The following is a 25,966-nucleotide window of genomic DNA, read 5'->3' on the forward strand; positions in this document are numbered from 1 at the left end:
GCAACTCAGTAAAACCTGCTGGTGGTACAAAGCATCTGGGGGCAACAAAACTGTTGTGCGACTTCAGAAAAAGAAATTCACAAAATTTGGAAGGTGGGAGGAATTATTTACAGAGAGAAGAGACACCTTACCGCTCTACCATGTGGATTCTCAACAAAACTCTATAGAATTCACCAGAACAATATAAAATACTCACTTGGCTCCTACTGAGTAAGGGAAAGCTATAGACACATGTCTCCTTCAAAGAACAAAGAACAAGCAGAACTGTCCTGAATTAGCTAGAAGGAAAAATGAAACACATTGACAAGGGTTGATGCCAAAATACATGACACTTACAGACTGAAGTAAACATAAAGACTCAGAAGAACTCAGAAATTCAGTGCAAAAGAGATGCATTTATAATGTCAGCCTGTATTTCACGTTCAATTTGAATATAGCAAAAACAATATTAGCTGAAGCGTTATTGTTTACTAATCCTTGTGAATACAGAGGAATGAAAATCATTTTCATTGTCAGGGTAACTGGCTATTGTGGTAATTTTGCCTCTGTTTTCATTCATCAGCTCTTCATTCAGCAGAAAAATGGCAGGTCTTATTTGTTTTGGAATAGTAAATCTGTTGCTGTTAATTGTGATTGGCAGACCTTAAGTGCAGCAGCATTTCAAATACTGTCAGGTTCACTAAAGAAGTCTTTCAGCAGCGATTTAAAGCATGACAAGGTACTCATTTCTGTTATCAAAACATGGAGCCAAAGATGCTTTTATGTCCTGTGCTGACAGAAGCAAAGCTGCATGAACCGAGGATTGCTTGTGCTTTGATAGTTCTGGATCCTTTGGGGCTAGCAAGTGATTTGTGGCATCATCTTCTCTTTCGCTCCTCTAGACAGAGGAAAAATTTGCAGGCATGGAGACTGGCTCCAGACCTGCCACAGCTCTGAAGACAAAAGAGCCCTCTGGTGCAAAAAAATACAAGGCATTCTTTAAGGGAATTCATAACCTATTATGATTGAAACTAAGAGCTCATTTCTTCTGAAATAGTTAAAAACTCGGCAGATTTAAGCAAGTAGCTTTAGTTCACGGTGTCCCTTTTTATTTTTGTTCAGCCTTGACTCTGATGTCTTGTTTAAATGCTGTTAAAGAGTTTTAACCTTTTGCAATTTTTGAAACACCAAAATACTGTGTCATTGTCTATAGACAAAAGTCAACACAGATCAATCCAGTGGTTTTTAAGGCAGGTCTATAATTACTGTCATATTCAGTTACAAAATTTGAGTATTTTTAGTTGCTTCCTTAAAGGTAGACTGAAACTTAATGTCACAGCTACTTGTATCACTTAAACTTAGGTTTTGAACTTGGCTTTCAATTTCTTCCCTCCATATTTTAGTGACGGCTCTGGGCACCATTTTTAGATGGGTAATATAGAGGTAGGTATATTTTAAGTTTCCCTTTTTATTTGATGTTCATTCATTATAGAGATCAGTCAAAATAATATACTTTTTTTTTCTTTTCTAATGTTTGAGATACATGAGGATAAGGCTGTAATGTAACTGGGGAGGCCCAATTAATATAAAAGTGTATAAACTACAAAGTGGGGGTTTTATCCTGTACTCAATCCCTTCATTATTAAGAAAACAAACAAAAAACAGGCAGGCAGAGCACTGAAATGCTTTGGCTTCCTACCCAATATACCCACTGAATCTGTGACCACTAGGAGGGCAGAGACTTTTAGGTGATCATGGTGATGCTGCTGTGGACTATATTAAAAGCAAATGTTTCTGACTCTGAAGTCAGAATTCAGGCATGAGTAGTTAAGACAATATCTGTTATCTCTGAAATGTCTGTTCTTCTAAAGATGAAGCAAATTTTTAGATTCAGACTGTGGAAGATTGCAGTTGCCTTGAAATTTAGTGTCATGGCTTCTGAATTTGTTCTTTTCCTTTTGGTCATCCTAGAAAACTAAGTGACTAAATATTAAAATGTCCTAGGGTATATCACCATGTCCCGCAGCCATAGGGAGGAGGAGGAGAGAAGATCCAGCAGGCAGGAATTGTGCAGCAAGATTGATTTATTTAATTATTTTACAAACTCTTTTATAGACTTTTTTCTTCATAGTCTAATTGGACAAAGGATCAGCCACACCTTGGGGGTGATTGGCTAAAATCCTAAAAGATCCATTGTCAAAATATTTTTCTACTGTACCATAAACAAGGCTTCTCAAGGTTGCAGGTGTTTGGTTGTTTACATAACTCTGCTACCTCTCTGTGAGAAAGTCTCTCATGGACTTAGAAAATAGCAAGAAAATCCTTGCTAGCAGCATTTTTGTATCCACAACTAAAGCTCTGTATTTTGCTTCTTTTGGATATTACCCTTTGTCAATTGGACAGATAACTGGCTCTAGGCAGCCCTGCTTGGGCAGGGTGTGTTTGACAAGGTCCCTTTCTACTTCAAAGAGTCTTAGTGATATATGAATAATGACATATTATGTACTCTTTGCTCAGCTTTTGTGCTACTCTATACAACCAAGGTTTTCCTTCTTTTGAGCCATGGTGTCGTTGCTGCTCCCTCAAACTTTGCCCGTACTAGAATTTGCCAATATTGGGAATCTGCCACAGGAACTCTCAGAGAAGAAATTTGGGGGTTCAAGAAACTTTACTAAAATCTTCATCCAGATCAACTAAATCAAGTTGCTGCAATAGTCTGATGACTTTTTTTACTTGCTGAGAACCTAGTTTAATCTCCTGAAGGTTTTCTATTAGCTTCCTATTCGGGGCCCTTGTTACAACACACTCTAGAGACCACTCTGCTCTCACCAGTACTGGAGAAAATCAATGATTTAAAAAACAGAAGTTCAAGGTCTGGAGTTATTCCCAACCCTTTTGGTATAATAGATCAGTTTTTGAGACTGGTGAAATGGTGCATAATTTTTTACCAAGGACTTGCAGAGGAATGATTTAGGGGATTTTGTTTTGAAGGCAGCCTCTGAAATTTAGCTTCAGAAGACAGTGATGAGCTAACTTAGTATAACAGAATTCAACTGAATGTTGACAAAATAATGAAGTTAGAGAAAATGACAATGTTTTGTATTTGATGTGAAAGACACCATAAAAGACTTTGTCTCTATCTTATCACATTCTGCTCATTTTGCTTTGAATTTTTGTATAAGAGAAGGTATTTCTGAGCTGGCTTGGCAGGATTTTAGATTATGCAGGTAAAGATGCAAGGCTCTGTTTTGTCTGGGGTTTTATTTGGGGTTTTTCTGCTATAATGGAAAATATCTTTTAAATGGCTGAATCATTCAAGATTTAATCACTTCTTAGTGATTGCAACAAAGCAAACATTCATTATCGTTTTATAAATAGAATTTGACCATAGGATAATGAGCGCTTGAAGTATTACCTGCAAAAATATAATTTTCTTCAGAGATCTTATTACACTTGCTTAACTTAGCAAAGTTATGAAATGGATGATGTAAAAGCACCACTGGTGGGCCATTTTTTTATCCCCTCATATTTGTTTAAAATGCTGGTCAGAACTGGATGTTTTGATTGGTCATCAGTGGTGTCAGTAATGGCCAATTATGTTGATAATACCTGGTAAATGAGCAAATCTTACTGTTTGCCTTGTGTAAATTACATTTCACAAGAGCAATAAAACAGCCTCCAAGCTTTGGCACTTCAAAGTCATTATAATACTTCTCAGATGGTTAAAGCTGCTCAGAATTCTCATCTTCTTCCTTTTATTACCACCCAAGGTGTGATATAATCCTCCTGAAATGCACTGCCTGGAGTCTGCTGTTGCTTAATAAATTACTCCATCTTGCTTATCTCACTCTCGGCATATCCCTATCAGCAGGAAACCATTATGCTGTAGCAACATTCTTGCTTAGTGACATTTTCTCTTAATTAACTGTACAACAATCAAATATTTAATATTCAGAGGAAAACTCTAGAATCATTCTGGAAAAGTTGTGTTAGAAATTAATTATATCTTCACATGTGATATTTAGTGGTGAAACCTGATTTATTTGATTTTTTTTTGGGGGGGGGGGAGGGTATGTTTAGAAATACAAAAATGATCCAGTATAAAGGCTTTAAGACTGGGACCTAGTTCCTAATTTGGTTTCTTCACCTGATCTGCTGGCTGACCACAGAAACTTTATTTAATATCTTAGATATCAGTTCTTAGTTGTAAAATGGAGATATTACCCATCCTCCTTCATAAAAGTATGTTTTATATCTTCTGATGGAAGGCAGAAGTTAAATGGCAGTCTCATTAATTAACAATTTTAATTGCTCTTCAAACTAATGCCAGTCTTGACATATTCATGTAGCAAGGGGAACAGACTTGCTGAGCCTAAAATGCTCAGCACTGAGCTGGGAAAATGGTAAGTCAGATATTGAACATGTTAGGAAACAAACTTCATACACCAAGAAGTTTATTTGTGACATGATAGTTCCACCTTAAATCCTCAAGATAGAAGCCCCTAAATCCTCAAGCTATTGTATTAAATCTAGGCTAGTGTATCAGTAAATATATTTACCTTCATAAAGCCATCTCTCTGAAATGGGGACTGCCGCCCTGTGGTACCCAAGCTCTTTTTGCACATCTCAGTGGTTTGGCCAGCCCTCTTGAAAGTGTCAAAAAATGAGTACATTTTGGCAATTGCATCCTGTATGAATTTGGAAACCAATGGAACTGACAGCATGCACTGAGAGTTGTTGTCATGTACACAGTACGCTTTTGTAAGCCTTGGATGTAGCTTTATGTCCCCTCAGAGGTTTATTTGGTTGTCTCTTCTTGAAATGGTAATTCCAAGGAATAACTGTGCTCCAAATAAACAGTTCAGTAGTGTGGGCATTTGTTTGCAGCAATGTGATACCACTAGCGTGAAACTACTAGGGGATATGCTTGGATTTTCCCCTAATTTGAAGTTAAGATTCAGGCAGTTCTCAGAGGCATCTTAAATAACGCATTTCTACATCTTGTCTGCACGTGGTTGCTTGAGTAATAGCACTGGGTACGTGAGGCAGTATATTTAGAGATTTTGTGTCTGATATACCACTTCAGAAGAGGAGAATGAATGGCAGTGTGAAAGCCCAAAAACTACCTTAATTGCCTAGGACTAGCTTTGATTGACTGTGAGAAGGCAATGTCTGACTGGCTATAGTATAAATGCTGAACAAGACCAAACGCGGCAAAAGGAAAGTAGAATTGGAGGTCATGGCATCTGTCCATCATTCTGTGTTCCTTCCAAAAACATCCTAAGGTGAATATTTTACTCAGAACAGTTTCTTTGTTATAATTTCTCATATGACTATATGCTGTAATTGGGTAAAGAATTGATAAGTTAGATTCAGATTAGGTAATCAGTTTTGACTTTTCAGGGTTCACCTGTGTATAATATGCATTTAATTGGGGAAATGAGGAAGAACAATTTAGTCAGGAACTGAGTGTTTCTTGCATGGAGGAGTAATATAACCCCCAGTTTTATCTTCAAAGATGTTTAGAAGCTGAAGAGGCAAGTCTTGTCCTGCTATTTGATATTCCTACACAGGAATTTACACTTAAATTGACAGCTTCAGGTGTTTAAGGTAGAGAGGAAGTGAGAAATGAGTTTTAGCTTTATTAAAAATATTTCCCATCTGCTTGGGTTGACAGCAGCTTCATCCACAAACTGATCAGCCTTTTTCAGCTGAGGACATCCAAGGCACCAGATAAACATGGGTTTTAGAGGGAGCCTGTGGTAGTTTTCTGTTGCTTTTCAGCCGTGTGAGGAGCCCCTCCTCTGCAACAGCTGTGCCATAGCTGCATCCACCCATGCAGATCCACTTCACAACATCAACTGGTGGGTAGGTGCCAGGAAAATTGTTTGAAAGCTGTAAAGACAGGAGTAGCAAAGAGGTTTTCAAGCTGCTGGCAGGAAAGTCTCCCTTCTTCAGCAGCTGAGGGATTTTTCCTCGAACCTCTAGTAATATTAAAGTGTTTATAAAATGAGTAGACCAAAATTAATAAAGAAAGGAAACAAAAAATGCTACCAAATGATTTTTTTTAAACTAACCTGTTCATTTCACTGATTGTTGAGATGAAAGACCAGTGTCAGCAAATACGGTAAAAGGGGGGGGGGTGTTTGTAATTTTTTTTAGTCAGCCTCCCAGCATGGAAATTAAGGAGGTTACCTTCATCATGGCAGCATCCTGGTGTAGGAGTCTCCTGCTGCTTAATTTATATTCCTCCACTATCAATAGTGGAGGGAGAGATCTTAAAGTAGGACTTTACCTTTTCAGTGTTTTTGAAGTTATTGAGATGGGGCTGGGTTAAAAATGTGTGATACCTCACCTACCAGGCAAAAGGGACGTGAAGGAACACAGTTTTGACTGAAGACTCTTCTTCCCCCACACTAAGACAGAGTAAAGGTAGCAATAAAGGGGAAAGAAAGTCATCTGCAAACAGGCTGTTAAGGAACAGTGATAATAAATCTGTTGAGTGGGGTGTTCGTTGTTCATGCCCAGATATACTTGCTAATAGAATATTTTTAGCTATAAGCATTTACCTCCTTCTTACAATGGCTTCTTTTATTTCTATATCCCCAAAGAGGAAAATCCTTGCTATCCTGTAAAGTCACCTTTGAAGTCTCTTTACACTTCTGAACACCCTGAGTTGTGATCTTAAGCAGGGTGATAGCTGATTTGCAGTGAAAACCAGGTTATTCAGCTTTCAAACAAAAGCATTTGTATTAGTGATTTTCATCAATAAATGACATTATAGCATTTTTCTCTGATAATTAAAAGGATGAGGGATTCATTCTGTCCTCTGTTCACAGTCATAATACTACATTAGGTCATCTGAATTTTAGAGATCACTTTGATAACAACATTACAGGACGCACCTGAAGTGGAATTTTAGTTCGAATTTTAAAATGTGTTATTTAGGAACATAGTTAGAGCTCCTGCACTGGTAATGATTGAACTCTATAAGGTTAGGAGTTCATTGCAGAGAAGCATTCTGAAAATTAAAGGATAACTAGAATTAGTGACACGAGAAGTGAACTAAGGTATCCGAGATGCCTGTGATTCTCTTGCCTCTGAAGTAGTCAGGGTTCACTCTGTCCTGATGGATGCTTGGAAATCTTGGAAGAACAGATTTATAAAACAGGTCATAACTTTTAAAATTCAAGCAAAAGCATAATTTTTAGTGTGTAATCCTTTTTTAAATTCCTTTCACCCCCTAAAATCTTGAGTCACAGAATTATATAGAGGTAAAAAGATTATGGGGAAAACTCCTTGTCAAAAGATGTGGAGGCTTTACTGGAATAAGGGTTTGTACTTATGGTCACACTGCATTGTTTTGTGTTTCTCTTGGCTCACAGTTGTTCAGTTTCAGCCAAAGGGGACTCTCTCCCTCATATTTATAATGTCCTCTCTGACAGGCTCTCCACTAAAGCCACACTTTATTACCTCATAAATGACGTTGCTTAGCTTAATGTTAATTTTACATACAGATGGTCTGCTTTCAGTCCACTGTGCACAGTTCTTTCTGCTGTCCCTGAAGGTGCTAGGCACAACCCTGTCAGTAGCCTATGGAAAGGCCACACTAAGTAAACTGAATGTCCCAGTAACACATACATTATCTTCTTAGCCACTTATGAAGATGTACCAGAGATGATAATTGTGGCTGATTGCTTTGAGGCTTCGCAGCATTTGAATCCAACCATTAGTAATTGAGAGTCTGGGTCTCAGCATCTCTTGAAATCTGATCTAAATGCTGCCAGTATGCAAGGTTATTTTTTAAGATCCAGTGCCAATATCCTCTAAAATATTAGCAAGCATATATCACTTTGATGCATTCCCAGTGGCTGCAAATAGCACCTCTACACAGGCATGCAATCAAGTGCAATCCTAAAAGCACACATCACATCACAGTGCTCCTGAAGAGGATCCCCAGAAGCTCCCTGTGTTTCTTGCAAATGCACATTGAGCTCTAGTCTTTGTTTGTCTCCATGTGTGTATATTAATAATTATATTCTGTAAAACTATTGCCTTTTGTGTCAAAAGTAGAAACAAAGAAGTATCTGGTCAGAGAATTTTTTTTTTTTTTTGCAAAGAGCAGTTGGTAAAATTGCTATGCTTATTGCACAATTATTTATGATTATGTAATTGGATGGTACTGTATTTGGTAACCCCAAAATTAAATTTGAAACCCTGCCAAGTCTTCTAATAAACCAGTGCATTTCAGCAGCATTAATACAGTATATTTTGTCTAGCAGATTGATGAGAGGTTGACAGCAAGCCTCACAGTTCCAATGTGGTCATAGTTACAGATATCAAAGGATGCACTTTCAAATTTCCAGCTTGTAGTATAAGACTAGTAATTATTCTTCTAAGGGCTCCCAGTAACTTCAGCAAATCCCAGTAGGTGCCTACATTTTCATTTTAGCTGCAGTCATTGCTCCTCTTTTGTAATGGCAGCAGGAGAGAAAAACAAAATATACTTTGTGATACATTTTCCAGAGCTTTTGGAAACACTGTACAGGCTACTCATCCCCTCTCTCTCTGATTATGTTGCACAAGTCACTACTAGGTATTTGCATTATATTGATGCACACTAATGTTTGTAGCATTTTCTTTTATCTCTCATGAACTTTGATTTTTAATTGAAAATACATTTTGCTAATTCCCAGAAAGACAGAATCTGACCACCGCAAAATTGCTAATATCTGAAATGTCATTAACCTTGGGTCTAGGCCTAAAAGCCAGGAATTAATTCCTATAGATCTTGAAGATTCATCCCGTAAATACTACATAATAGGAATGAAAAACTGATTAATGTATGTTATTGAAGCATCACAGACGCCAGGAGAAGCTAGACTGCAGGCATTTATTAAATGGTTGACACGATATGTTTCCCTTCCCAATTCTTGCATTATTGCCACCCTTTCAATAAGATGGGTGGAAAGAAACAATTTATTGTTGTGAAGGGAATTATAAATATACTATAACTAATATGTTATGCTAACATCACTTTAATCAGGTAATTATTAAAAGCCTGTTTGGCCTTTAAGGCCATTGATTTAATGGGAATTAATTTAATGATTGAACACTGTTTGTGTAACATTATCATTGCTAGTGATGCAGAAAATTGGAATCAGCTCAGCTGAAAAGAGTTTAAACTTTTTATTATCACATTAGATCCCATTCTACTGGAATGTAGTTATTAGACCCTTTTTTATATTTTCAATATATATTTAAATGTTTGGGTTTTATCTAAAAATTTCTGACTGAAAAAGTCAGTTGAAATTTTTGTCATTGTACTGCTCTCCTTTCCGATAGAGGCTTGAATTTCTGTTTAAAATAGCCTTAAAGAAAGTCCATTAGATTTTGGTTTTGACTTGCTATTGCTTCTCCTATAAAATAAATTTTCTCTGTTTTCATTCTCTGCTTTCTTCTCTGCAAACCTGACAATTTTTTTAGGAGGAACAGAGTTTAGTTTATGGAATAGTTTTACAACTTTAAGGACACAGCAGCTTTATAAAGTAGCAGCAGATAGAGCACAGTTCTATCTAGATTATTCTGAGGCTGAATCCTGCACTATCTAGTCACAGCTTAGTGGAAATGGTGAACATTATAAAAGAAGTGTGTTCAGTACCTGAGGGTTAAGACAGAGTTAAAGCTGACCTTTATTGTTACAACTCCCTTTTACCTACAGGTGTGTTGTCTCTGGATGCCCTCCTTGGTTTGCCCTTAGGAGTGCTCTTGTCACAAATTATTTTTCATCTTTGTAGTGCCTCTAACTACTGTTGTATATAAATTACACCCAGGGAGGAAAGGGAAGCATGTAGTGAAGTGGTGCGTCTGACAGACTGCTGCAAATAGATTAATTTTCAAACAAAATTTTACTCAAGGACGTCTGACAATTCCTCCTGTATCTTGGCAGAATTTTCCAAGGGAGCCTGGTGGCCAAATGATTAGCCCTCTGTCACTAGAATGAAGCAGTTGCAGTAGACACTAAGATCAAGTTAGGCAGGCTGGGTATTTGAAGACTGATCAAAAAATAATTTGATAACAGGTATAGCAGAGTCTCGAACTTACAAAGACTGTAGGTTACTAGCCCAGTGGTGAGCAATGCTGTAGTAGGCTGAAGTGCTTTGCACTGGGTAGCACTGGCCCTTTTCTTGATGCTAGAGGATTTTCTAGCTTTGGAGAGAATATTTGCAAAAAACAAGACTGAAGAACCTGTACTTCAAGCAAAGTAGCTTGTGAGCAGGCCTTTGATCAAGCTTTTGGATATTTCTATTTGTCCATCAGGTCCTATGTCAAGGCCCTCTGACCAGATTTATGAGATGGGTTCTCTGGGATGTAACTTGATGAGGGCTTTGTGACTTGATTAGTCCCAGCATCTGAAATCTCAGCATGGGTAATCTCTTTTTATTAATGAGAAAACAGAGCTGAGCAATGAGCCTTAGTATGTGAGTCAAATGCCAAAGGCACATCCAAAGGGATACACAGCAGTAGCAAATGGAGGATTTTCAGAGGGAGTTTTCAAGATATGAAATGTAACTTGGAGGTGATTACTGGTGGGCAGTAACAGAGGGTGACAAGGTAGCATGGTAATCTCTCTTTCAGATTGGAGCTGGCTCATGCCTGCCCTCCTTGGTAGGAGGCTGGGGGAAGCCTAGATCTGCCTGCACAAGGTTTTGCATATACCCTCAGGTTAGCTGGCTTCCAGAGCTGTTGATAAGGATCTTTAAGCATGTATAAGATGCAGCTTCTCAAACTCCTTCACAGATTTCAGATAACTAGGAGTGATTTGAAATAAGCCTGAAGGAGAGGAATGATAGTCTAAGATTTTCACCCTGTCACATAAAGGGGAGAAATAAATGAGGAAAGCTTTCTTTTGTGCATCATTGCTTCCCTTCTGGGAGTGGAGTGAGGGCAGTGCTTCCCACCCAGCTGAAAGAAAACAATCTTCCAGGGAGAAAAAGTAATGAGATTAGTCAGGGGATCATTACACTAACAACAAATGGTAAGAGTAAGTGATTGTTTAGTTCAGAAATAAGACATTAAAGGGCAAAAAAAATTAATCAGAGCACCAAAAGACAAAGTGAACACATTCTTTAACAGCCTATAGACCAGCAGGAGAAATCTGAATAATAAACAAGAACAGTTAGACTCAGAAATACAGAATTGGTCTTCATGATGTTTCTGAAATCTTGTAGGAACACTTGGAAGTAAAGTCAGATGGACAAGGTTGGCAAATGGGGAAGAAGGTGCCAAAATAGCCTTAGGTATTTCAGAAGCTGAGAACTTGGAAAGAACTGATTTTGGGTTTTTTTCTGTGACTGTGTGCTAATGACTGGAGCACAAAATGAGATGGGAGACAGTGTCTGCTGCAGGCCACCAAATCACACTGGAGTGGAGGATGGTTGGCTCCCATAATGCATATCCGTAACACATAAGGGAAAGTGTGAGGTGTAACAGGGGTAGTCCGGCTGAGTGATGGATGTTTCAAGCCTCCAGCTGCCCACGCTGAAGCATCTGGAATGCATATGTAGAGCATATTGAAAGGAAAAGGAACATTGATTGCACCAAAGTGTTAAATTCTACAAACTTCAGAGAAAAAATTACATGGGGAGAAAGTGTACACAGAGGTGAGGCAGAGCTGAGAACAACAGGAAGGAGGGTGCTGAAAACTTTGTTAGGAGGTATAGAAACCTTAATGATATTGGTGCATTAGGTGAAGGTGACACCACTCAAAATCATTATGCCAGAAAGACAATAAATATTTCTCTTCTGTGCTTGTGAAAATAGCAAATTAAATACTTTCTGTGTTGTAGAGGTTAAATGGTAGCTACTAACATCAGACAGTTTCAAATCAGCAAATTCAAACAAATTTCGCCCAAACATTTAAGAGAGTTTGCTGTGCAGCTTCCAAGATTTCTGTTTGCTGATTTGAGTCTTAGAACATTGGGCAGGTTTTAAAAAGATGACCAAAAAAATCTATTGTAAACCTAAAGACCAAGCTGAAACTTCAGTGCAAGTTTTTCTTCCATCTTACTATATGGATGTAACAAGATGAGACTTAACAAATATAAACAGACGTTTAACAATTTCAAAACATATAACCACTTAAAAAGTCTACACATGACTTTATTTTATTTGAAAAAGCAGTTATCATTGGGATTTGATGGAAACTTTTATAATCACTTTAGTGATTATAAAAAAATTGGTTCCCTTCCAATCCTACTACTTCCAAAAACTCAAAGAACAGTTCCTAATATATTTGAAGTATTTTCACAGTATAGTATTAACATGTAGATGCAGTGCTCTCTCTTTAGGAAGTAAAGACCTGAAGAAACGTTTCATGTGTGAAACAAAATATCTGAATGTCTCTTTTGATTTTTTTTTTTTTTTTTTTTTTTTATAAATCACTACATTTTGATAAAACCAAATGCTACAGGAGGAGCAGGTGGTGTGGTGAGTAAAAACTATAGCTGGCTCTCGAACTTCTCCACACCTTGTAAGACCTGGCTGCCAGCCCTGCCTCATGATCAGTTCCTTCTCCACTCCCAAACCCCTGCAATCTGCCAATATTTGCAAGGATAGGGAATTCAGCCCCTGATTTACAAGCTTATTTGGAAGGCATTACCAGTTCAAGGGGTTGTATTCTCCTGTAGAATAATTCATCGTGCCAGCTGTGGTCAATGGGTGTTTACTTAGCACAAAATGAAATATTACAAGCTCAGGTTGTGGCATGCCAGCTTAGATGTTATGGAAAGGAATACATGCAAAGTTCGAGGAAGAATGGAGATGTATGGATGAAAAAAAAGAAAATAAAGGAAGAAAAATTCATGATGAGAGATTTCCCGACAAGTTCCAAGCTGCATTTACTTCACAGCTGGTAGAAATAGGTGTAGGCTTCATTGACTGTAAAATATTTTTTGTCCTATACTGAATTGAACATTTCCAATTGAAAACAGGAGAGATTTAGATTTTATATTATCAAGAAAGTTTTTAACAGAACAATAGCAATAGCTAGTGCCCTGAAAGATTCTGCCTTTGAATAGCTCTGCTTTGCAGAGTTTTGCAAAGATCGCAGAGCTCAGTCAAACTTTAGGTTTTGTTTCTCATGGGGAAAAAAAAAACGGAAATATAAAATGCCTTTTCCTCTGTGTTAATACAAACTACTTCCCTTACACCCACTCTCTATTAATGTCCCTTTCACAAAGAAAACAGAAGAAATACATTGATCTAAACTGTTTGCAACAGACATCTACATTTCTTTATTTATGGAAATTGCAGAGGCACAGCATAATTGATGTGACTGTTCTAACAGGCTAAAGGCTAAATTGCAGCCAACTCCCAGTCCTTTGTGCTTTCTTACCAAAGGCCAATAATTCACTGAATGTGGATAGAATTTTTGTAAGAAAAATCAAAATCTGTCCCCAGATAACCCACACTATTATTTCTTCACCTTCTTTTTCAAAGCACAGTTGAGATTCTTGCTTTCAATTTTGATAGTATTACAGTTCCTCCACAAAAGAGTCACAATTAACATATTTTTCATGTTTCTTTAAATTATCTAGAAAACTCCTTACACAGAAATTCAGCTCACTGCGGTTTTTCTTCAGGCAAACAATCGACAAATCCCTGAGAACAAGATGTTTGGAAAAAGAGCCTATGCATTTTGAATTCTTCAAATTTAGTCCAGAATTATAAAATACCAAGATCTCTCTAGGCTGAGATCCTCATTTTCCCTATTTTGCCCATTTGTCCTGTGATTTCATCCCTCCTTCTTGCCTGTACTCCTCTTTTGTGATTTTTGATGTGAAGAAACCTTTAAACTGACTGCTAATGAGGGAAAATAAATTTTTTTATGTACAAATTTGTATGGTAATTGTAGAGTGTCACATTTTATCTTCTAAGTTGGGTTTTTCCTGATATTTAGGTCTGTCATAATTATGCATTATATTGTTTGCATTGTCAAGACAATGCATTCTTTTTCCTGCCTTCTATTTAGCTTGAAGCACTTGGAAAGAAATGGGAATAAACAGAAATTTATAAGATAAGTTGCAGTCTAACCCTGTCATCTGAAGTAGGCCAGCATTAAAATGGTCTAGGACTGATGAAGCAGAGCTGCATTAGATGAGAGTGGGAGGACTAAAAGTAATTTCTTTCACTGCGACTTCTACAGTAATTCAACTTTTTCAGAAAACTCCCAATAAGATTGATTTTTCTAGTCCAGTTTACCCTGGAAAATATCTTTCCCTTCCTGCACATACAATCTGAAAATTTTAAAGGCAGATCAGATTTTTTTAAGTGATTTTAGCACACATCATGTGTCAGATGCATTATACTGGGAGCTGTAGCCACAACATAGGTGATGTGCAGGTAGTATATCCTTTGTACTGTGTGTCCTGTGTGTAGCCTCTTGTAACTTGACTATGTTGTCACCCATAAAGATGTCAACGCACCCAAAACTCATCCTAGACCTTGGAAAGCAGAGCTCAGGGAGGTTTGCATGTCTGTCCCTCCTGCACACTAATTTAAAGTCAAGGGTAGTAGTATCTTTTAGGTCTGTAGCTCTCTGTCATGGTAATGTTAAGGGAAAACCAGTGATTGTTGCTCTCCTGAGTGACTTGGCACTCTTCTACGCTGAGAAAATGTGGATTGGGACCGAAAGAAAACTTCAGAAGGTTTTGTCCCCAGGAACAAAATTGGGGAGAGTGAAGAGGTTTCTTAAGGTGAACTGTCATGGTGCAGGAAGTGTCTTAGCAAACAGTGCAATGGAACAAGACTGTATCGCATTAAGTCTCCTAAGAGATGCCAAAGAAATTATACCATGGCAGTAAAAGATGTCCTTTGATTTTTGTTTCTTTTTTTCTTCCTCTGGGAAAGGTGGAGTACCCTACCTGTACTGCTTAAAAGTCCTGCACCTGTGCAGTTGTGGTGTCAGCCCTGCTTTAGAAATGATGGTTTAAGAAGCCTCAGTGGAAGGATTGTTAGAGGAGTGAGGAATTATTTTGGTATGTGTTTATTGTACATGTACTTGGATACAAGTTTTGTCCTCAAGCTTCATTTATTGACTGCTGATATACAAGGTACAACTCTGAATTAGGAACAAGGCTTCACAAACAGCTAGATGAAATAAAAGCGCTTGGCCTAACCAGCGTTCATGGGTTTTAAAGTCTGTTTTTAACAAGGGGTGGAAAAGGAAAAAGTAATAGTGAATAGTGGGGACAACCTTACAGACATATGGGAAAGCTGTATGGACAGTAGGGAATGCTGTGGCTGAGGCATCTGTAGTGACTTTCGTGTTCACTTGATGCACAGCATCCTCCCTTGAACCAGAAGGCAGGTGTGTGAGTTTCAATGGTCCTCTCTCTTCTGACATCTAATTTCAATTCAAAAATGTGAGAATTTAAGAGTTTTAAGCTGAAAAATGAAAATGCAAGGATGCCCAAAAGATTATTGGCTTCTTGTCAATCACACTACCCATTTCAATTAAGTATGAAGATTATCTACAGGGATTGGCACCTGAAAGTTAAAAGGACAAACAGCCTTTTCTGATAAATTAATATAATTGTTTGCTCTTTTCATTTTATTAAGAAATCATTTTTAAATTAAGTATTCCAAAGACACCGCAAAAATTGTTGTAAAGTAGAAATGCTCTATTAAAAGTAATTTAAAATTTGTGCAGCAGAGAAACCCAAGTCTTCAGATGTTGAAGTTAGTGTTCACCTTTGATAATCCTTAGACTGAAATAATATCTCCCAATGTGATCAGTAGATTCTTATTTCAGGCGATTACAAGGCATCTTGGAAATAAAAGAAAACTCATTTCCAGCTGTGTAGGTCTAACAGATTTTATCTTTCAGTTCTGGAATTCTCAAAAGGCAAAGGATTTCAGTGTTTATATACCAAAAGTATAAATGAATGGACGCAGTTGTTATTTCACATATGGGACAATTCCACATCACTGATGCAGGAAAAAATTTTCAGATTTGTATGGCAATGCAGAGTTCCCAGTGTTTTGTATAGGTAAGAAAAAATTAAAGCAGTAAGAGGATCCTTAATAGACAACATTGATTGAACATACAGTTTCTGTAGATAAGTGAAAATTATTTGTTCTTGGAATGTGAATAATTATAATTTGTATTCCCTTAAACTTACTTGCTCTGGAAACATTAAGGAGTTTTTACATAAGTGAAGAACAAACTACATACAGATGATTGAATCGGTAACAAATTGCTTTTGCAAATCCCAGGCATTGTACCATCATAAGATTTTACATCTGAGAAAGCTACCTCAAAAATAATGTCAGCTTCTCAAATTGCTGAGTGTAGAGGGAGAGGAAAAGGGTGAACATCTCGAGCAGTTGACTGTGGGTGCTTGCTGCGTTCACCTATCCCTCTTTAGTTATTTGTAGGTGTGACAAAACATACTGCAGACCAAAGGGGGATTAAAAAAAAAAAACATTTCCTTCCTCTAAAAATCTGAGATTCATATGTTTTTAACAGAAAGAGCTATTGCAAATACTCCAAATTAGTGTGTTTTGGGGCAGCTATTTGCATAAAGACTACTGCTTCTCATGGCTTGCATTACTAGGCTCTTGTCTCACAATCGATGGTGTGCAGCTCATCCTGGGAGGCTTAATTGCTGCTCATGTTCTGTTTACATGGTAGTTGGATTTTAAAGGAAAGCAACCATAGAAATACAAAACAATGTTTGCTTTCTTCTTCAATACGTGTGGTTTTTTTTTCCTGCATGTCCAAGTTCACTTGCAGCGAGTTGTACCCACACATACGGTTCTCACGAGCATCTGCCTGCCTACAGAACTGTGAAAATTAATTGTGTTTTGATGGGATTTTTTTACTTTATGTTCCCCAGAATGAAAGAAAAACTTAATTAAGGTTTGTAGATAAGATCTCTAAGGAAAGACCATTGTAAGAATTTACTTTGGCTGCTTTTGTTCTGAGATCTAGAAGTCTATTTCCATTACTGGACAGGACTGGCAGATGAACTGCAATTAAAGGCACAATAGCAAAAGAGATTAAATATAGGAGTGACAACTGACAGCATGGGCTCCCTTCAGTGCTTTTTCTTGCATAGAAAGTGCAGCTCCAAGTCCTGCTCGGTTTACTGAAGCACCAGGTTTTAATGAACTGCTTTACGCTGTTAACCTTGGGGTCCAGTTATCCTGAGCAGTGCATGAGCATTCCTCTGCCAAATGAAAACTCTTGCTTTTCCTTCTTCCCCACAGGAGGAGAGGTTCCATACACAACTCTGGCAACCCGACTGATGATGGGAGCCTGGTGGCTTTTTGCTCTGATTGTCATCTCCTCCTACACGGCCAACCTAGCAGCTTTCCTCACCATCACACGCATTGAGAACTCCATCCAGTAAGTTGGCAAAGAATGATTCAAGGGAAAGGAGGGAGAACATAAATATACATGTAAAGGGGTATAACTGTTCTACTTAAATGTGAGAAAAGGAATAAGTTTTTATCCTCTTGAGAAGTAGTTAGAAAGTTAGAAAAATAACAATATACCATGGACTGTCAGTCTCCCTGGAGACGCTTTTTTTTTAGACTTTGAATTGTTGGCCTCTAGCAGATACTTTTCCATGTGGCAGACATACATACGTAAGCTTGCACACATACATATTTTGAAAGAAGCAGTTGAGTTTGAGACAACCACACAGCATCAGTATTTGAAATGGGAAGGTATTGTTGCTGCGTTCTCCAGCTCTGCTTTCCATTCAGATGTATTCCACAGTACTTATGTTCTGACACTTTGGTCAGGAAGAACACAATGCTTCTTCAATGTATGGGGAGCTGAAAGCTGACTTCCCCTATTCTTGCCAAGGCAGAGGTGTGTTAACCACAACAAACAGTAACAAACTCAGTCACCAGTAATCTTTGCTCCTTCTGCTCCCTGGTGCTCTCTTACTACATAAACAGACTGCATCGTTCTCTCTTTCCCATCTAGTCCTTCTTTTGCTTCATGCCTCCCTAAAATGAATGTCTGGTCTTCTCCTACCCCTCTTATGGTGAACTCTTTCTGTCACACCTTCCAGTCTTTTTTTGAAGATCATGTCATCTTTCTAGGTCTTCTATCCTCTCTCTCTGCCCTTTTGCACTCCAGTATCCTCTCCTTCAGCAAGCTGCCTGCTGGGTTATCCTTGCTCCCATGGCTCCAGTGACATCCTTCACCTTCAAGTGCTCACTCCTGGATCAAAGCAGACACTAGAAAATAAAGTGAAGCATTAGCTAGCCAAGCACTGTGAGGGGCAGCTGGCTAGTTTTTCATAGCAGGTTTATCTTGAGGCTACAAGTCTGTGAAAGTATGTGAGAGTGACAAAATTACCCTTTCCTATATATCCTTCTTTGCAAAAATCATAGAGTGACTTTAAAGAAGAGAGGCACATTTCACCATATTTCTTCCTTCAGAAAGGTAAGAACCTGACCTTCAAGTCAGGCTCAACAGTGACCTTAGGGAAAATTCCATTTTCCCAGTCCAGTCATTGATTCAAGTCCCTGACTTGTGTGTATCATCACCTAAGGTCTTTCTGCCTCTAGTTCAGCTGCTTTCAAAATCTCCCTGAAATTCCCCTTGAGACAGTGAGCCACTATCACAGACTGAGCAGGGGGAGCCTTGGCCTCCTGTGTGTTCACAGGTCAGGATCAAGCACCACTGTGTGCCAGCAGTCACTCTGCTCACACAAAGGCACTTCTCCTCTAGGTGAGGATTTTCTATGTGCTAAAAGCAGGCCTGGCTTTCACATGTGCTGGTAAACATCTGCAATAGCAGGCAAATAAACATCTGTAATAGCAGACAAATTTCATTTGCAACTGAAGCCCAAGTCGGACCCAAGAGCGGAAGCAGAACCTGACTTTGAGTGCATGGTTATGACTCGGGTGATGGAGGTGGAGGGAGAAGTTGGTGTTCCACAGCCCAGATTGCCCAGGCTTTACCAGTCCTTATTCATCCCAATTCAACTGGGAATTTTTTACAGCTGTTATCCTTCCTTTCTGAGGTAACAACCTTACCACTTTCATCTATTAGAGGGCTACATACTCTAAGACAGAGATATATAAAATGAACTAAAGTCACATGAGCAAATTATTCCCTTGATACAGTTGTATTACCAGTTAAATCAAGTTATCATTTTCTTTTGTGTTCTAAATAACAGATTTCGAGATGATGCAATGCTGCTGGGGTATTTAGACACAATTCAACCATTTGACCCTGCAGTCTCAATTTTAATCCCCTCAAAATTTATATGGGAGTAAAATGATATCCTGTGTCAATGCTTGTCAACATTGACCTTGATATTTTGAGGAAAGTTGATTTATTTATTTTTTTAAGTTTAAAAAGATTTAAATTTGACTAAGGACTGTGAAGAAACAACATGGGAATTTATGCATGCAAAATAAATAATAATTATATATTCACTCATTCAGTTTGTCCTTACAAGACTGAACAAGGCTTCTGTGTTCTGCTTTGAAATCATGTCCCTTCTAGTTTTGAAGTAGTCCAGAAAAATGTTCAAATTACTGTGACAAATATCTGTGTTTTCTTATGGTGTGTAAAAAAGAATAAAATATACCCAAACTATAATTTAATACATCTTCAGCTTTTTCTTGCAGTTTATTATGATGTCACTAGAAAAGCCTCGGTGGAATTTTGAGGTTATCATGTACAGTTGGGACTACATTGGTCTTTGTGCTGTATTATTTATGGGCAAAGTCACTGAAAATGTTTTATTCAGTAGAAAATGTTGCAGCTGGAAAGCTGCTGGAATGAAAGAACAGACATTTTTCAACAGCACTTCCAGCTCAAAAATAGAGTAATTAGATGTGTTTAGTATCCATGAGGGAATTAAGTTATCCTAACTATGATGTGAGTATAAAACTTTAGTTTACAAAACTGCTAAAATTGGAACTTAAACAAGCACATAAGAGAGGATGTTTTTTTTACCATACTGAATTACTGCAAAGTGAAAAACATGAATAAGCAATAAAGAAAAAAAGCTGATGCTCCTTTTTTCCTTTTTCTTCTTTTTTTTTTTTTTTTTGACAGTTCAAATTGTACCTTGGGGAGCCTTCAAGGCCAGAATGGAAATGAGTATAAGCATTAAAAAAAAAAAAAAAATCCATATTCTGCTAGTAGTGCTTGTCAGCTTTAGACAAGCCAGAAAAAAAGGAAAGAAATTGAAGTCAGTGGGTTTGCACAGATATAAAAAGTAGTTAATAGTTTTTCATTTCAGATTTCCAGCTAGCATCAGATATTACAGTGTGTTGTTGTAGGTATGGTCCTTGTGATATCTTTTACAAAAGATAACATGCATATTACATGCAGCCCACAGCATGTTTCATTTCCATTAAACATTTGGTAGTTACTGCCTTTCAGCTTTTGGGTATGAAACTAGTTTGTGTTCAGAGCCCTTGCAGCTTCCCTTCCTCAGCTGGTGTGAAGACTGGGCCACTCTTCCTACTCAGTGCCTCATGGTATCCAGAACTCTACTTTGAGAAGCAAAGCATGCAAAATTTTATCAATCCATCCACGAAGGAGGACCCTTAGAGAGATAACTGTTGCCTTTCTCTATAGACTCTCAAAGTAGATCTTTGCAGTATAACCTCACTTGATGGCATTTGTGCTCTGCTTCAATGTTCAATTTGAATCAAATACTTACGGTTTTTAAATTAATTTTCAGAAACTAGAAGAAAAAGAATGGGTGTTAAATCTGCTTTTCCAGAGAAATGGTTTCTCTTAATACCTTTGGGAGCTCAGCTTTTCACCTTCTGCCAACATGTAATATCAAGAGCAGAGGCACTCAAGTTCTAAAGTAGTTCCTGGATGCATCTTTTGTTCACACTTGACCCACATTGCAGATGACATTTAAATCGAGGCAGTCAGCATTTCAAATGCCAAAACACCGTGACAGCAAAGCATAATTTCTATGTGTCTTAAATCTTTGGATCACTTTCTCAAATGCAACACAAATTAATAGTAATTAGGAGTGACTTTTCTTGGTAAATGCCAAATAAATTTGGAGGTCCTGAGCTATTTCTAATAGGTGCTCATGCTCTGCAGTTCATCACTGAGCCAGTGTTGACATTGTTATGTTTTATGATTCCTTTAGGACCAAGTTAGAGTCCATTGGCAGAGATTGATTTTACTCAAATTACTGCACGGTTTTCTGAAATAGGGGAGGGTGTCACCACCTTCACATGGGCACTGACATTTTGCAGGAAGGTTGGGGAAGTGGGGTGAACAGAGAAGAAGTCAGAGGATTTGCCATCTGAAAGCCTGGTGCTAGGTGGTTTCAAGTTTAATCCACTTCTAAAAGTGTGGAAGCTTAAGAGCTTTGTACATATTGTGGGGGGAAGTTTGCTTCTTTTGTCTTCTGTAAAATCAGAAGTTCCCGTTATGTTCTCCATGTTATAACTAGTGTGTCTTGTTTGGTAGGTGAGACCTCTGCCTCCAAACATGGAGGCATAGAGGGAAAGCAGGTCTTTCCTTCCTTAATCATTCTTTTCACAACATTTTGCTAAACCGTGATTCATTTGAAGCTGAGTCCCCAAGGCTTTATACAGCTCAGTGCAACTGACTACAGGATTTCTACAAGGGGGTTGCCTAGAACTCAGTAATTAGATATTGCCCAATGCATGTCCATTAATCTTTTATTTAACATGGTTTCTGCCACAGCTGACCCTGACAACAGTCAAACCCCTTGGCTTAATGTGCCCCGTTCCTTAGCCCTAAATCTGCTTGTGAACTAATCCTTACTGTCCTAGGGAAAAAAAAACAACCAACCGGACAAACGAACTGAAAAACCCTCAAAAGCACTGGAAAGCTTTATCTGTATTAGTAATAAATAAAATCTTCAGTGTGGGCCATGAGATCAGTTGTTTTTTGCTGAAAATTCAGTAACTGGTTCTTACAAACAGCTCTGTGCATCACTCAAGCCTAGCACAGCCAGCCTGAATTGATCTATAACCCAGGTCTACAAAGCTATGTTGATGCCCAGGTCTCTGACCTCAGTGGTGTTTTATCACCTAAAAAGAAATTTGGTTACTTATTTATTTATGAAGCTGACCTTTTGTTTTCAGCGTTTTTCTGTGTACTTTTTTAATATTTTTGGCCGACATGTGAACATGTTACCAATTCTGAGTCTAGGATCTGAATTTATAGAAGAGGGTATGCTTTGGAGAAAGAAACATATCCAAATCCTACTACGTTTTTCTTCTAGCTGGAGGCAGAGGTAATTTTTTAAATTACAAAGTAATTGATTTGCACTAAGCCATAAAATGAAAGTGACCTGACAACTGCTGCCTGATTAAGGGTGTAGAATACTAAACAAAATCAACAAACGCTGAAAAATACATCTATCTGTTAATAATTCTTCCTCAAATGACTCAATTCCTCCTCTGAATAGCCCTATTAGCCTAGTTAATTTAGGGTAATATTGATGCTGGGATAATATTGGTATTATCCCAGTAATTGCAATGGGAAAAAAACTTACCATAAAGGCCACTCATAATATTTTTCCCCACAGTGCTGCATGAGTGATAGAAAAAATAAGCTGAATTATGACCTGGCTGCATGGTCACTTCCCTAGAAGCAGAATTTGTCTGTATACAAACTCAGTTGAAGGTATCTTACTTTTTAACAGTTTTTTCATTTATATCTGCTTTTTTTAAATTCTTAAGAAAATTTTATCATTCATTACCTTATTGCTTCAAAATTAGAAATTCAAGGAGAAAAAAGTTTTAAAATGTGAGATTATCATTTGCTTACTCATGCTAATGAGTGCTTTGCTTTACAGGTAGTTCAACTGAGAACTATCGAAAAATTTTCAGTGTGGGTAATGGAATCAGAATTTGGGCATCAAAGGATCCCTTGTAGGAATTAATTAGCTTGACAGAGGCTTTTTCCTTGTTTTGAGATCTGATGTGGCAGCTGTGCGCTGAGACTGGGTGACAGAGTGAGGCTGAGGATTTACATGTCCACTAAAGTCTGAAAAGAGAAGGAATTGTTTAATCCAGGAGCACAGGTACACTGAACAATATGTAACCTATAAACCAGGCTGGAGGCAAAGCAGTTATAAGAGTTCTTTCTTCTGTAAGGGAACCTCAGTGGTTTAATAATTCTAGTAGTTCTCTCAAAGTTTGTCATTTCTCTTTGTTTTGCTGTACCATAGCTTCTAGGTTCAATGTCTCAGCAATAGTCTGCAGAGCTGTGGGTTATTAAACAAACAGCTTCTGAAGGAGGTCATATATATTATGATCCCATTTTACATGTTTGTGTGAGGGGAGGGAGTCACTGATGTGTGATAGATCTTTACTGTATTTGCAGCTTGTCTATGCAGCAGAATATACATATGTACACCTCCAAGGCTCCCAAAAGTCTTTCTTTCTCCTCAGCATATGGTCAGGTGAACCAGAACTTTGGGTTTACTGCCAACAGCAGCATTGAGTGCATCCATAGAGTTTACACTTACATTTGTCTTGCTTTTGTCCTCTTGTCATCATTTTCTCAGCATGAAACCTCACCTGCAACTGTGAAAAGATGCAAGTAGGGCAGCTGAGAGGCATCCTGTGTTACAGGATAGCACATCTAACAGTGAGGCACTGCAGACTCTAGTTAATGCCAGACTTGGCAACTACAACATGCCTTCCTGAAGGCATTGACATAATTCTTCTCCTTGTTATTTCCCTGCTGGTGGTGCCTTTGTGTGTGATAGCACACTTGCTTCTCAGCCTGTTTGCTTCCCATACCTGACTGTAGTACACTTCAAGACTAATAGCTCATGTCTTGTGCTGGTTTGCCCTTCTGAAAATAACAAAGTTGCTTTTATAGCCACAAGATATACGCAGGAGCTCTTTTTCTTTTGTGCTGTTTTTAACTGATTTGTGGCAGCAGCTACACCTGTCAATTGCATACTGCTTAGCAATAATATATCCAAAAAATGCTTTGATGCTTGTTATATTAGAAATTATATGGCCACACAGAGTCTTGTAATGATTGCAGTTTTACCAAGTGTTGTCACTAGAAATTGGAGACTGGATAAATTTTTTTTGCATACTTTTCTAATATGACAAATAACAATTACAGGACATTGCAGTCTGCATCCTGTGACAGCTCGTTGCACTGCTGAGCACTGCCAGTTGATTATAGGAGCGTACTGGCGGCAGCAGCAGTAACAGAATGGATCAATATAGTATGCTGTATTTATCTAGTGCCTTTCATCAGTGATGCTTATGACAGATAGACTGTCAGCACTTTGCACAACACTTTGCCTAATGGTAAAATAAGGAGAAACTCTCAGCAAGGCCCACTGCTGCCTACCGGGGTGCCTTTCTGCAGAGCTGTGCTCAGTCTGGTTGTTGCAGAGTTTTATTCAACTCTATAGAGTTTTGTATTTGTCCTTGCTGAATTTCATGCCCTGCTCCTCCAGCCTTTCTAGGCCCATCTGAGTTTCAGCCTGGCCTTGAGCAGGTGGTTGGTCCCCCCAAGTCATGTCATCTGCAAACTTGACAGGAGGGTGCTTGCTTACCTCCTCCAAGTTATTGGTAAAGACATGTCCCAGGTTAGACCTCTGGAGTACCTGTTAGCAGCCTGCAGGTGAGCTACCCTATGAGCATGACAATCCAATTGGGAATTTATCAAATTTGGTTTCCCACACAGCTGTACCTAATGATCTCATTTGGATACAAGAATATTGTGGGACGCAAATAGGCAGGCTGCCTTGCTAAAGTTAAGGTAAATTATGTCAATATCTCTAGTCTTGTCCACAAATGAAGTAATTTTAGTGTAGAAGGCAACCAAATTGGTCATTGACTTACCTTTGGTGAGTCAATGTTGAGTGCTGCCAGGCAGCTGCCTCTCCTTCACGTGCTTAGAAATGTGCTCTGAGAGGACTCACTCCATGAGGTTGGACCAACAGTAATTGCATTAATCATCTTTTTTAACTTTTTTAATATAGTCTGGACATTTTCTTTCTCCTGTATCAAGGGATCTCCCTTAGCCTCCTTCACACCCTGCAAAAATTAAAGCAGGTGGCCTTGCAAGGACTTGGGCCAGCTCTCTCAGCACACTCTGACTTCTCTGGATCTAGAGACGCCGATCAATCCCCTGCCTTGTCTGGTTGAGATTTACCTGACCACCTACTGCTCGTTGTTCCTTGCCTTCTTGAACCCTGCCTGTAGTCACAAAGGCCTGGGAGACCTTGGTGAGGAAGAGTGAGGCAATGCAGGCATTGAGTACCTCAGCTTTAGCTGTGAGTGCTGCCCCCATCCACAGGGTCACACTCTTCTTGTTCAGCTTTTTAGTTCTGCAAAAGCTGTTCTTGGTACTTTTGAAATCCCTCAAGAGCATCCACTCCAACTGAGTATTTCTGATGCTACCCAGGGTTGCTAGGAAATGTTTCTAAATTCCTCCTTCGATGGTTGTCTGTACTTCCACCATCTGTGTATTGTTTGGTGAGATGAAGTTCTTTTTGAAATTCTTAGGGTTTCTTTAGTAATTTCAAAGTGTGATAGATGATTGAACTGCTTTCCCTGGAGAAACTTACCTGTCGACTTCAGGACTGATCTTTAAAATTACGTCAATGCTTATTTCAGTATGTTTATTAAACTTATGCATATGACCTAAGTAGCTTACTAATTCCCCCGACTGCCTCTTTTTAAAATATTTACTGCTTCCCTTTTGCTCACTGGCTGCAATGAGGGTTCACATTTTTGCTTACAGCTCAGCCATTCTACATTTAGTCTTTCAGAACTCACAGGTGTTTATCTGGACTCGATAATTTTTTTTTACTTTTCAGTTGCCAACTAACCACGGTACTTATTGTCCTGATGCTTTAGTCTACCAGAGTCTCATATTTTTCCTCATAGAATAGGGCATGTCTTGGTCCTCTGGTAGAAGTACACTTGGCTTCATGAAATGTTACATATAGCATCTCACCTT

The 25,966-nt window shown here is 38.4% G+C and overlaps 1 protein-coding gene across 1 annotated transcript in view; it reads left to right on the forward strand.

The window, feature by feature from the left end:
• The window catches only part of LOC121673266 (glutamate receptor ionotropic, delta-2-like), a 212,061-nt gene that overhangs the window by 88,673 nt on the left and 97,422 nt on the right, over nucleotides 1-25,966 (forward strand). Inside the window, exon 7 of the mRNA XM_042046431.1 lies at nucleotides 17,254-17,392. Coding sequence (XP_041902365.1) covers nucleotides 17,254-17,392 — 139 coding nt within the window. The remainder of the gene's footprint in view (nucleotides 1-17,253; nucleotides 17,393-25,966) is intronic.

Source organism: Corvus kubaryi, unplaced genomic scaffold (genome assembly GCF_017639235.1).
Source record: "Corvus kubaryi isolate FWS band 111438036 unplaced genomic scaffold, C.kubaryi_AGA036_p1.0 65304, whole genome shotgun sequence".
NCBI lineage: Eukaryota > Metazoa > Chordata > Aves > Passeriformes > Corvidae > Corvus > Corvus kubaryi.